The 14382-nt window shown below is 37.8% G+C and overlaps 1 protein-coding gene across 1 annotated transcript in view; it reads left to right on the forward strand.

Moving 5' to 3' along the window:
* The window catches only part of LOC137391491 (uncharacterized), a 34294-nt gene that overhangs the window by 13224 nt on the left and 6688 nt on the right, over positions 1-14382 (forward strand). The window contains exons 2-5 of the mRNA XM_068077984.1: positions 4467-4562; positions 4804-4924; positions 7038-7224; positions 8450-8506. Coding sequence (XP_067934085.1) covers positions 4826-4924; positions 7038-7224; positions 8450-8506 — 343 coding nt within the window. The 5' untranslated portion in view covers positions 4467-4562; positions 4804-4825. The remainder of the gene's footprint in view (positions 1-4466; positions 4563-4803; positions 4925-7037; positions 7225-8449; positions 8507-14382) is intronic.

The following is a 14382-nucleotide window of genomic DNA, read 5'->3' on the forward strand; positions in this document are numbered from 1 at the left end:
TAATATTTCTCTAGTTAAATATTAATTAAAAATATAATTTTGGCGTTAGACTTCTTCACGAGACAGGAAATCTCATACACTCTGTTATTGGTCATAGTGAGTGCCAATTTTAATTATCGCAACTTTGTTTTGTGAATAATAGTGACTACCAAAATAATAGTGACTACAATAATAATTTTCACAGAATGCATAGCTTTTAGCATTGTTAACCATCAAATGAAGCGTAATATATGGCAGGCCAGTCAAGAACACAGGCTAGTCATATGAACACGGGCCAGTCATAAGAACACAGGCCAGTCATGAGAACACAGGCTAGTCATATGAACACGGGCTAGTCATAAGCACACAATCATCAATTTCTATTTTCGATTCACTAAGTTTCACTAGAAGCAATAGCTTATGGAAATCTATGAAGAATTAGTAACTTCCTACTAAATAGCTAGCAACCATTTCCTATCCACTGAGATTGTGGATGAGACACACCTCAGTTTGTTTCTTCCTAAGTTCAGCATCCCAGCAGTTTCTACTCGCTTGATAAAGGTGGTGCTGTCATACTGATATTTCTAGAAATGGCATGTCAACCAGACAGATTTCCATACATGAATCACCTTACTTTGGTAGGATATAGCCATAGATATAGTAAACCCTAGATATGCGAATAATCAAAACAAGTGAGGCCTATAATTAGCATGACGCAACGTCATGGTGATGTGCAAAGCGGATCAGCTGATCTATTAACTCCTATTGACTTAGCACTAAAAACCGCTCAATTTTTCCATAGTTTGTGCATCTGAGACTGCATATTTTATTGAAAATATGTAAAACTTATATGCAGTAATACTTCAACTTACGAGTGCCCTAACGTACAAAAAACCTGATGTACGAGCCAGCTTTTAAGCAAGTTTTAGCACTAACATACGAGCCATGTTTGAGAAACGAGCACATGAGTCAGTTGCCAAGTATGTCGGAGGTGTTTTATGAAAACAGCATCACTCTGTATTTTTCAACTGCTCAGATTATACTTTTGTACCATGTTTTTTGTGCGCGATTTTCAGTGCAGAATTATGTGAATTAAAAGTACCGTGCGTAGACCAAAAGTTTGCCAGTAAAAGGATAGATAGTGCAAAGAAAAAGCGAATGATAACAATTGATATTACACGGAAAATTATTGAAAAATATGCAAAAGATGTATGCGTGATTGAGCTAGCTCAGCAATATGACAGAAATGCATTCACAATTATCAAACAAGGATTATATTCAAGGCATTTAGTCTGCAAAAGGACTAACCATAGTTTTTAAACGATGCAGCGATCTTCACGAACACTGATGGAGAGACTGCTCAGGCTTTGGATAAAAGACAAACAAATGGCCGGTGACTGCGTAACTGAAACGATGCTACGTAAAAAGGCTGGTGCTATCTATCAAGACTATAAAAAAATAGACATTCGGACAAGTTGGCTAGTGGTCAGGCATTAACCTTTTGTGACGACACCTGTGTTCGTCCTGATCACAACATGTTGAAAGGGCGACAAAGGCAAACGTCCTTAGATAGGTTTATCTTAAGACGGCCGGTTGGTCCTGAGAGCGAAACAAAAGAAAAATTAGCTAACAAGCGAGAAACTTAAAACTATGAACGCCGAAGAAATTTTAATTACGTTAAGTTAAAGATTAAAGTTTGCTTTTAGGTTTGCTTTTAAGTTTGTCTTTTAAGACTTGGATAAAATCTAAATTTATCAAAGTCAACTGTTGTAATGAAGGATAACTTATCTCTCCCTCTCTGGCAAATGCTAGCGTTAGCTGCTATTGTATGTATTTAATTTTACATTTTAATTAGTCACATTTCCTTGCATTATTTTTATTTGTTGCTTTTTGAAAGCATGTGGTAAGTTAGGACAATAACCAACATGTTCTTTCTGTTACAATAGGCTATATTGTTTTGAGTGTTTTATTTGCATTTTCAGAGTATGGAAAACAATCAATATATATTTAATTGTTCTATATATAAATAAATTGCACCAACATGCGAATAAATTGACATACGAGCTCAGTCCCTGAACGCATTAAGCTCGTAAGTCGAAGTATGACTGTAATGACTTTGGATGAGAAAGGCAAGAATCTTAAACACATGGTAATGGGTAATACCAATGATTTAGAAGTTTCTATATCATTGATAATACAAAGAGTGACCAAATAGAAATTAAACTAATAATGAACTAATGAATCAAATGATATTTAGAAGCAGTTACGCTGGACCACTGTATTAAACACCCATTAGACATGACTGAAAATAACTAGACGAGATAGTTTTTGTCTAAGGTTGGTTGAACTAGATTCCTGCTTTGAAGCGACATAGTGTATTCTAATTTTAGTATAGCGATTTACTATAGTTTTGAGTGGACTGTTGGCATGCACTGTACATGTAAAACCTTGATGGAGGTTATGCAATAAGACATATATGTTACTGTCTGTGATGTTACTTGTTTAAAAGCTCTCTGTGTGATACCACAGCTCTCCATGTGTGAACGTAGGCACTTTTCTGCAGCAAAACATATTCGGCCTATCAATCTGGTCACCAATCCTCCTCTGTTTTTAACTGAGATTAGGGTTATGTCATCACTATTTCTACTTCCCACTACTTCGACATCGGTCAAGAACTTAATACATTCATCACATTTGAGTTAGAAAAAAATCCTCATCACCGAACTCCTCATCTTCATCTTCCTCAGCTTTTGTCTCTTCTTTCTTTTTCTTTCTAGCCAGAGAATGTAGCAGGAGTTGGCCAGTTTTTTCAGCCCTGCTCACATCCAGATCAATACAGTTAGCATTGGGACACGGTGTGATATCTGCTTTTATGAACAGTGCTCGAAGTGCAGATCTAAAGCACTGCACATCCGGGTTATTGTTATAGCCACCCTTAGATCGTATTGTTGAAAACAGAATCTCAATGTGATCCTGGTTGATCTTTAAGGTTAGGAAATAGTTGATGTAAGGGTAGTTGCTGAAAAGATATTGAGCAATGCCATGTACAGATTTGGCTGCTGACTCAAAACCAATGACGAAATGATGATGATTTTCCTATTATTTTCCACTAGCAGCTTTCAGCTTGGTGTCTTTAATCGGCATAGATAGCTTATGATATTGTTGAGAACTTCTTGTTTTGAGTTGAAGTTCTGTTTTGTTATGGGCAATTCAGGATATACCTGGGGTGTTGTGGTCTCTTCTGATGACATTTCACTAAGAATTTGGTCTTATTGTTATGTTTATGACTTAAAAACTAGCATGCCAAGCGTGCTTCCACTACTAAACTTATTGCTCAATTGAAGGCTTTGATGCTGTGATGCACATCGCTACGACGTAACGTCGTGAAAACAACAGCCAATTATAGGCCTCACTTTTGCTCCATTGTATTGATAGCTATTCGCCAATCTAGGGTTTACTATATCTATGGATATAGCTTTCAATGGTCAGCGTTAGGGTAGCACACTAGACAGTGGTGGTCTACTGGGTGGTCTACTGGGTGTTGTTAAAATAAGCAGTTTAAAAGCAAACTTTTAGCCAATCATTAAAACTGAAACTGTGAGACAACAAATCAGGAACTCCTGAACTGTATGGACTCCTGAACCGGAATGGTCTCAAGCTAATATAGTCAGGTGTGCGCTTGTCTCAGGCTGTAACTGTAGCACTTGCCTCTGTTATATCCTTGAGAGAAACTATAGTAGGCTCTGTCTAAAGGGGTGGGCATACAGCAGGCGGCCAAAGCGATGCTTCCAAAGAGCTTTTATTGTGTCGATCGCTTATATCGTGATTGACACATCAAAACTTTCCAACGACTGGCCACATGAGATTGAATGAAACTCCAGTATTTTCTGTATTATAGCAGCGTGGTTTTATTTCCTACGATCTTAATCAACCACTGACGAAAAAGTAAAGCTAACATTACATTCACTAATAAAAGGCTGTTCAATCAAACAGGTTCGATTGCGTGTGGTTGAACAAGACGGGTTATTTGGTCTCCGGCTTTCGGATTTCGGTTACTTCTGCGCAGTTCCAAACAGATGTCTATCATGGTTAAAAACTTTCATTCGGCTGAATCAGGATGACTACATCTTTTGAGGTATCGCAGGCGCTCCCAGAAAACACTGTTTTATCATACCATTGCAAGTTCATTCCAAAATGTATACCTTGGGTATGATTAATTCTAGCCTAGGAACTGAGTCTACGCTTCAGTATATCTTGTGATTGCAGGAGTAATTTTTGAAGGTTATGTTATAAAACTGAGCAGCTCTCCAACCTGGTACTAATAATCAGGTGGTAATAGCAGTGGTGGCTCTAGCTGTTGGCCTTCCAGTCATAGTTTGGAATGGGCCGCTGTGGAGACCTCCCCAATACATGCTATGAGTCCGCTATGAGACGCTACCAAGCCTTCTCGGCCAATCAATACTATTACATAACCACAATGCTTTTAGATAGCGTGGGGGTTGGAGCTCAGTGTTGGCAGTTAGGGCAAGGTGATAGCCAGGCTATCAGCAGGCTGACAGCTGTCACAGGTGTCCCACACGCAGGTAGGTTTAGAAGTACTTACTCTTGTCTTTACTAACGTATGTATTCAACAAACATGCTGTGTGTGTTCAGAGCTATTAAATGGTAGTCTTGATATGCTCATATATATAAAGTTGTACATGGATTGTTGTACAGATACATACAAGTATGTAGCATTGAGCATCGCTGTAAAGGCAATGTCTTTGTGTGCCTAGTTTCACCACTGGGAACAGTGCTGCATGCAGCTCCTGTTTCTTCTTGCAGGCGGCTATCCAAAGAACAGGAAATGGAAGTTAGTGAAAAGACCTCTGGCCGCGTTATAAAAGCTAAAAAGCTGAAGGATGGTTTTTCATTTCAATTATCTATTGATCACATCATTGAACAAGTAAGTAGTAGGAGTGCAGAGACACATGTAAGTAGGTGTAAGTGACTGAAGGGGATGTACACTGTAAATATATAGCGAAAAGGAATCTGCGTTGTGTAACTATGACATTGTTACTGAGACGTGTGTTTGAGGTTACCCAGCTATGAAGTACTTGAGATGCTATCTGTTCGGGTAAGTATTTAAGGCAGCAGTTGCCAGTACCATACGTACAGTTTAAGAGAGACCTTTAGGTACTGAGCCCCGAGTCTATATCTATAATCTATGAAAGAGACCTTTAGAGTCTATATCTATATTCTATGAAAGAGACCTTTAGAGTCTATATCTATATTCTATGAAAGAGACCTTTAGAGTCTATATCTATATTCTATGAAAGAGACCTTTGGAGTCTATATCTATATTCTATGAAAGAGACCTTTAGAACCTATATTTATATTCTATGAAAGAAACCTTTAGAGTCTATATCTATATTCTACGAAAGAGACCTTTAGAGTCTATATCTATATTCTATGAAAAAGACCTTTGGAGTCTATATCTATATTCTATGAAAGAGACCCTTAGAGTCTATATCTATATTCTATGAAAGAGACCTTTGGAGTCTATATCTATAATCTATGAAAGAGACCTTTAGAGTCTATATCTATATTCTATGAAAGAGACCTTTAGAGCCTATATCTATATTCTATGAAAGAGACCTTTAGAGTCTATATCTATATTCTATGAAAGAGACCTTTAGAGTCTATATCTATATTCTATGAAAGAGACCTTTAAAGCCTATATCTATATTCTACGAAAGAGACCTTTCGAGTCTATATCTATATTCTACGAAAGAGACCTTTATAGTCTATATCTATATTCTACGAAAGAGACCTTTAGAGTCTATATCTATATTCTATGAAAAAGACCTTTTGAGTCTATATCTATATTCTATGAAGTCCGTGCGTGTAGAAAATACTCTTACTAGATTTATTTAGAGCCAGCTAGATTTTTAGATGCTAAATATGCTCATTTTATTAGCTTGCTTGAATCATGTAGTCTATTTGAGCAATTGCAGGCGTGTCTCAATGTCAAGGCCGAATAGCAAAAGCAGTATTTCACGGGAAGATTGCAGCAATATGGATAGGGGGGGGGGGGTAATGCAAGAGCTAGCAGCCGCTCAGAGCAAAGAATTAAGACTTTTAAGGGTCACTTGGCACTACCCCTTGTCACGCCAGATAACAGACTAGGTCTCCGTCTAGCTACTTGCATCATTTCAATCACAGGACAGCCTCAAATAAGGAGATTTTCCTTTGTCATAAATAAACATGGCCTCTTGTTGAAAGCCTTCTCCCCACCTTCTACAATTGCCTAGTAGGGGAAGTGTCTTGGTTTGTAGAGAAACATCAAGTTTGTTAGCCCTCCGCTTGACCCCTCTGAGCTGAATGGTATCCTATTCAGATAAGAGCCTCTCTCAAGGCTGAATCATATTAGCCTCTGTTTGTTTGAATCTCACCCCTCTAGTATGTTCTACGACCACAGGCTGTAATTCATACTTACATGCTGGGGTTCAAACTCGTAGCCTGTGGTTTATACTCATATTACGTCACGGCAAACTTTGTACTTGAGGCAAACTTGCCCAGCTTTATGCTTGAGCTATACAAATGAGATTTCTTAAAAAATCAAATGGAAATGCATTGGTCTTGTTTTTGTTCTTCCTTTCAAAAGTATTTATGCACAGCTGGAATGTCCAACAAATTTTTCTGCGTTAGTCCATTTTAACATAAAATACCTAACGGTGGAATTATCTAAGATAATAGCTAATAGCAATGTAAAAAGCTGTTTCCTTCCCAAAAAAATATAAGCAGCAATTCATATCGTCTGTGATCTTTCCACCATTTTGCAGAGTTGGCTGGTAATAGCATCAAAGCTCCTCAGTGTTACTTTTTTTCTAAACGACAGCAAATCATTAACAAAACAAGGTGACATGAAGGTGGGACAGCTATTATAGCAACGCTGCAGTGAGTCAGCGTGAGCCAGACATGAGGTTATTAGCGACACCTTAGCTGTTAGGTAATGTGTGACAGTGTTAGGTTAGGTAATACCTCAGGTCTAGTAGAGACTTACTAATGATTTCTAGACTCTACTCAAGGAATACAATAGCCCCAGGTTCTCCAAGACAACCATCAGGATAGAAGACAGCCAGACAGATGAGGAGTGTGAAACGGCAGAAATGAATGAATCAGCCAAGCCAAGTGCCAGGTCTAAGGGGGTTCCAATCAAGCTCCAGCTTAAGAGGCAGTATGCAGAGGATTCTCCTAGCCCAGGTCTGAGTCAATTCTTAGACAGTGCCTCTATTTGTCAGAATAGCTCTTATTCCGCTAATGCTTAGCCCTAATTCTTGTCTTGATAAGCTCTGTTGCTGCTCTTGATTAGCCCTAGTTCTGTTACTTTATAAGCCCAATTCTGCTACAGAAACTGTTTCATCTTTTCAAAACCTGTTAAACGTTTCTATCTGTATGAATCGGAGTGTGGTAAATAATCGAAGAGATTGATTTGTTTGATCACGGTTTCTCTTCGTCTCTGCAGCGTGCTAGAAGTGCCCACAGATTATCTATAATTTATTATCTAGTAACGAGCTGGGTGAATCTTGCTAACGATTTGGACATACATATTTCGTTTATAAAAACTTGCTACGTTTCCAAAGAGCAGCCGAATTGTGTACACATTTTTGAGCAGCGACATATGCCTGCGCTAATGTTGGTCGTAGTGGCATTTGCCATCGGTTGAACAAGCACTCCAGTGACCCGTGGTCATGGCTATCAAGCTGGTGACATAACAGCTGGATTGTGATATGGGCCACAGCCGGCCAGTCTCCTCGCTCCAGCCGGCTATTACTTTGTCTAACGATTTTCTCTGCCATGAATGGCTATAGTCAGCTTGACCATTATGTAATGCTAGCAACACGTGGCGTGGCCCTCCAGTTCTTAGACATTCTAATTATCATCTCTTACTAGCCATTGTTCGCGTGTCGCTGACCTCCTTCGCCTAGACATATTAATTTTATTGGGGACATATGGGACATTACGCTCGCGTCCCTTACTCTCTGGCTTCTGAGTTCTTTTCTCTCTGCTGGTCCTCTACTCCTTTGGTCATTCCTTAATCTCCTGCGTTCTTCTATTCTATGTCATCTCATACTATTTGGTGGGTGGTCTCTTACTCTCTGGCAGGCCTTTATTCTCTGGTGGTCCCTTACCCTATGATGATCTCTTATTCCCTGGTGGTCCCTTAGCCTGTGGTTGGTCCGTACTCCTTTTGAGGCATCATTTATGCTCTGGTGGTCTCTTGCACTCTCTGGATGTTCGTTAGCCTCTGGTTGTCCCTTACTTGTCAGCGATGTACTTTTCAATAAAGGTTCCTTAGTTCTGCGTTCGCCTCTCTGTTCTGTGTAGCTTTTGTTCTTGTTATCGTAAAATTATATCTGGATTAGTCTTTTGATTATTTGTTTTTCTTTCAATTATAGAACAGAATTACGAATGGTTATTTTTGTAGATGCTGATTCCACCTCTGGAAACTCGGCTAGCAAGCAAACTACTGACGAGCCACTAGGTAAAGTTCTAGAGCTTTCTTAAGGCTGGTTCACGCTATATCGCTGTATCTTGGTGTTGTCCTTTCGGTGTTCATCATCGTCTATGAGCACCGTAAACTGTTAGCTTCGACGAAGCAATGCGATATTGTCGGGAATGTTTGCGGCTGTCAAACTTTCTCGATATTTCGTCGAGCATCGACCAAAGCCTGTACAATGTGCACCATTTTGGTGATGGTAATTCGCTGTTGCGGGTAGCATGATTTATTTCCATTTGTGACAGTTGCTGCAAGACTACTATTTGATTTGAGCCCGCGAAAACAAGGAGGTTTTTTCGCGAAAAGTTAAAAAGAAAAATGATAATACTGCGTCACGGAGTATTTGCTGAGGCTAACGCGGATGGGTATGTGATAGTGTGAACATGGTTATCATCGGCGACCACCGAAGTATTGTCGCGTCAACGCCAATATACGGCGATATCGTGTGAAGCAGCCTTTAGTTTGGCTATGACATGCTGGTTTGACTATGACATGCTGGTTTGGCTAACACACTGATTTAGCTGGCATGCCATCACGCAATGTAGTTTTAATACAAGTCATCCAGAGGTGACTGACCTGTGGAGTAGCATGCGTAGAGGATATCTAAATATATTCATGATTGCTGCTAGCCTCGGCACTAGCTTAGGGTGCTAGTGACTCACTGATAAGGGTTAAATAAGTCTCCATAGAATAGCTCGGTTAGACTGTGCTCCAGACAAGTTCAGCAACCCAACTGCCACACAGACATTCATTGCCCTCGCGTGGAAGGTTAATATATATTAGTGGAATTCTACAGCGCCTGATCGCTTATAACAGTGATGCTGACAGCTCGTGAAGCACTCTTGCGAAAGGGTTGGTCAAACATTGATACATTGAAACAGTTTTTACCCAGTATTTGTAAAAGAGAAAGACTAGAATAGGGTAAAGTGCAAGGGCAACTGAAAAAAAGTGAATTGGTAAAAGTTTTATAGGAACACATTTAAAGGTTGACTTGCAACAAAACTCACATTACCGTTATTTGATATGAAAAAATTCACCATGTCTTACTCTGTTGTGTTGTAGGTGCAAAAAATGTGGAAATGTGATTACAAGCTCTTAAAAGCTCAAAAACGAACAGAAAATCGCAGCCACCCGAGAACGCCGTAGTTTGGATTCCCTTTCCAAAACGGCTCAAATGTGATGTAGTTGTGAGAGATGGTTTCTGTTTACACTTTCTTGCAACCTTATTCGTCGAAATATTTTCACAAATATACTTCACGCATTCAATAAAACCATGTCTATTGTTCTTACGCGTCTGTTTTATCGTCATTGTAATGCTGTCACTTTTAGCACTGATATCTTATAACTTGCCGTAAAAATTCGTTTAATTTTTTAGCCTTAGCTTGAAGGAGTACATATTATTGTCTGATAATCATGACAAGCATGTTGGTCACTTGTGATAATCGAAAAGTGCTGCAGAAATTATTTGCGAAGTATTAGACAACATGATCAGATTACGACTTGCCGATTAGACCAGGCCGAAACAAAACTGTAAAGTAGCGAGCATCTATATTTGATATGGGCTCTTCGGTAAAACCCGAAGTGTTTGTCATAAACTAGTACTATGATACGTTTTATATTGAGCTTTGTATTGGCCTTTCAATTCACGTGAGAACATACGTGACAAAACGATAACCAAATTTCGTGGCTACGTCATCGAAATAAAGAGATTCCAATCTACGGCAGCTTTTCGTTTTTGAGCTTTTAAGAGCTTGTAATCACATTTCCACATATTTGGCACTTACAGCACAACAGAGTAAGACATGGTGAATCTTTTGATACCAAATAACTGTAATGTGAATTTTGTTGCAAGTCAACCTTTAACGATTTTAAAGTGACACACCTTACAAGTTGTTTCAATCTGACAGTGGTCATGGGACTTGTTGTATGTCAGCTCCAGGTTCCTTGCTAATCTCATATTCACACTTCCACCAGTCAGTATTACTTACGTGCTAACTTGTCTACAGTCCATTGTATTGGCTAATCTTTGGAAGAATTGTATTGGAAGGATTGGGGAAGTTTAGCATTGTGTAATTGGAGTTGTCCTACCAAAAAGTGTTTGTTTTCTGTGATTATATATGCTGTAGAACTAGTTCATGGCAGTGCCACAAAATAATACACCAGTAATTTAAATACACCAAGTGTAATTTAAATCCTCGTACATAGTAAATGACTGTACACAGTAAATGACTCGTACACAGTAAATGACTCGTACACAGTAAATGACTCGTACACAGTAAATGACTCGTACACAGTAAATGACTCAAACATAGTAAATGACTCGTACACAGTAAATGACTCGTACACAGTAAATGACTCGTAGACAGTAAATGACTCGTACACAGTAAATGAGTCGTATATAGTAAAGGACTCCTACATAGTAAATGACTCGTACACAGTAAATGACTCGTACACAGTAAATGACTCGTACACAGTAAATGACTCGTACACAGTAAATGACTCGTACACAGTAAATATAATGCTGTGTGACAACTTTCAACTCTATTGTGTAGGTTAGGTAAGAATACTGCTTCACAGGCATAAAGTTGATTGAAAATTAATGGTTCATCGGCTATAACATACATGTACTTGTGTTTGCTACATTATATCATATACATACATATCGGCTATAACATACATGTACTTGTGTTTGCAACATTATATCATATACATACATATCGGCTATAACATACATGTACTTGTGTTTGCAACATTATATCATATACATGCATATCGGCTATAACATACATGTACTTGTGTTTGCTACATTATATATACATACATATCGGCTATAACATAAATGTACTTGTGTTTGCAACATTATATCATATACATACATATCGGCTATAACATACATGTACTTGTGTTTGCAACATTATATCATATACATACATATCGGCTATAATATACATGTACTTGTGTTTGCTACATTATATCATATACATACATATCGGCTATAACATACATGTACTTGTGTTTGCTACATTATATATACATACATATCGGCTATAACATACATGTACTTGTGTTTGCTACATTATATCATATACATACATATCGGCTATAACATACATGTACTTGTGTTTGCAACATTATATCATATACATGCATATCGGCTATAACATACATGTACTTGTGTTTGCTACATTATATCATATACCCTACAGGATGAAAATATTTGTTGGTCATAAAAATTCGCGATTTCGCGAACAGTCAATTTCGCGAATTATTAAATTCCGTGAATAATTAGTTCTATTTTTAATCACAAGAGAGAATAACTACTGCATCAAATTAAAAACTAGTCGCTAGCCTAGTTTCTAACATAAATACTAAATGTAATTGAGTTCCAAAACATTTTTAAAATCATTGCCTGAGCTTTGAGTTAACACCATTGTCAATGCATCACATTTATTTACAAAATTATTCAAGGTTGTCACAAGATATGCAGAATGGCGTCATTGCGAAAATAGTCGCTAGGCAGAAGTACTAAACGTAGCCGAGTTCCAAAACTTCTTTAAAATCATCGCCAGGCTTCGAGCTTTATTGCCATTGCGTCAAACTTTACAAAATTATTCAAGGTTTTCACAAGTTATTCGGCATGGCTTCAGCATCGCAAAAAAGCTCTCCTAGTCTTTTTACATTAAAATCAACTCCATCAATCTCTAATACCGAAGTTGAGGACGATCATGATTTTGATCTGGACATTATGGTATGTATTTGATTTGCAGTGCAGATACGTTTTTCCATAATCAACTGCATTAGTTAATTCTTTTGTTTAAAAACTGATCACTTTCATTAAATACTTCAGCTATTGTTTTTGTACTTCCTTAACACTCATTATCATTTTTCTTGTTTATGTTTACTGCAGATTGCGAATGAAACAACCTACTCCGATTACGAAAACTAGAGACAAGTAGTAATATTCATCAAGGCAGGAATATTGGCAGAGAAGCAACCAGTCAACCTAGACCCCTTCATCGACAACAATTCCTTGATATCGCTGCAGCAAACATGATTGAATTATATATTTTATTTCATGTATAGATATACAGTCAAACATGGATAACTCGTCCACGGATAGCTCGAACACATGGTTAATTCGAAAATTTCCTTTGGTCCGTTCCCACGTAATGATAAATTGCTATAGATAACTCGAACTCAACACTGTTAATTCGAACTGTTTTTTTTGCCCAACGGCTACCGAAACGGTTGTTATCGCTTTAGAAAATCACTTTATTCAAAGCCATAGAGGTAAACTTCATCTTTTCGTAATTCATAAGCGTCGTTATTACCACCATCGGCAAAATATTTTTGTCAACGACTTTTCTAAAAGTTTGGTGAAATTTGATTTATACTGCGATACGATGAATAGCACGGGCTAGCTGGGTCACGCGTGCAAGGATTTTCGCCACGCACATACAAAACAAAAATCATGTTGTTTTTGTTTTGTATGTGCGTGGCGAAAATCCTTGAGTGCGTGGCGTAACCCAGCTAGCCCGTGATGAATAGTTTTCCGACGTTGATTCCGTGTTGAATCAACGTCAGAATGTTGAATGTTTAAATCGTCTTAAAAATTCTTGTAATTAAACGTATACGTTGTCTGAGCTACAAAAAACTATTCATCGTTTGACCTAAACACAGAATACGTGTGTACATTCAATAAGTATCTATTACAAAAGCGTGAGTGATATAGAATGTACCGTAAAACCTCGTAAAACTTCTAATTGAACTGCCTCGGAGTGTTGCTCTTAACGAATCCCAGGTAAAGTAAGGTAATCTGCATAAACTTCAAGAAAAAACGGCAAAATTGATCGTGGGTAAAACCCCAAAAGAAAAAAATGTCTTTTCTTTTGAGCATTTCAACAACGATCAAGCTTTGCCAATGCCAATCTGAAAAACGTCCTGGCAATAACATCACCTCAAACAACAAACCAATCTCAAGTGATAGAAAAATCTCTATACTTTTTCATGAAAACGTTTTAAACTTTACATTAGAAGCATTTAATTTGAAACAAGCCATTTGTGCTTTTGATTTATATTATAGTTTGTATATGTACATGTATCTACTAATAAATAAGTAAATATATGGACTTGTGACAGTGCTCTGATAACTTGAACGCTCTGATAATTCGAACACTTTTGCTCGGTCCCTTGAAGTTCGAGTTATCCATGTTTGACTGTATTATAATTTATTACAAACTTGAGTGTACAAATAAAATACATGTACTTCATTTACAAATAAAATTTTACAAACGCTGAATGGAGTAAATATAAACAGTTTAGTCCATATGACGGTTGTCTAGCAATAAAATTAAACTGGTACTCTTGATATGTGAATACTAGCGTGTAATGGTGCTTTCTGATTAGTTATTTTGGTAATAGCAGCTCTGTCGCTGTCACTGTCTTGGGTAAATGTTGAAGGCGATTCTCTCGCTACCACATGGCTGGTAAGGAAGTTATCATCAGAACTCTCCTCGTGGCTTACTATTGCAAAGTTCTGCGGGTTGGCCAAAGATTTGTGCTCGTAAAGGCGTTTTTGTTCCTTTTTAAAAACATATATTCTCCTCGTAAGTAGCTGCGGTCACTTCAACCTCAATTTCCAGACTTCCCTGAATGATTGGTGATCTTCTAAGAATGACATCTACCACCCTTGCAATCATTGTTATTCGGTGTATGATGAAAAATCTCTCTCTCACACTAAAACAAATAATGAAGCGGTAGGGATGGAAAAAATAAATATTGCATTTTACCGAAGAACTAAAGTAAAATTCAACTAATTTAGTAAATGTGACAAACTTATTACTTACTACAAGTTGTTGAGT

Source organism: Watersipora subatra, chromosome 3, assembly GCF_963576615.1.
Source record: "Watersipora subatra chromosome 3, tzWatSuba1.1, whole genome shotgun sequence".
Taxonomy (NCBI): domain Eukaryota; kingdom Metazoa; phylum Bryozoa; class Gymnolaemata; order Cheilostomatida; family Watersiporidae; genus Watersipora; species Watersipora subatra.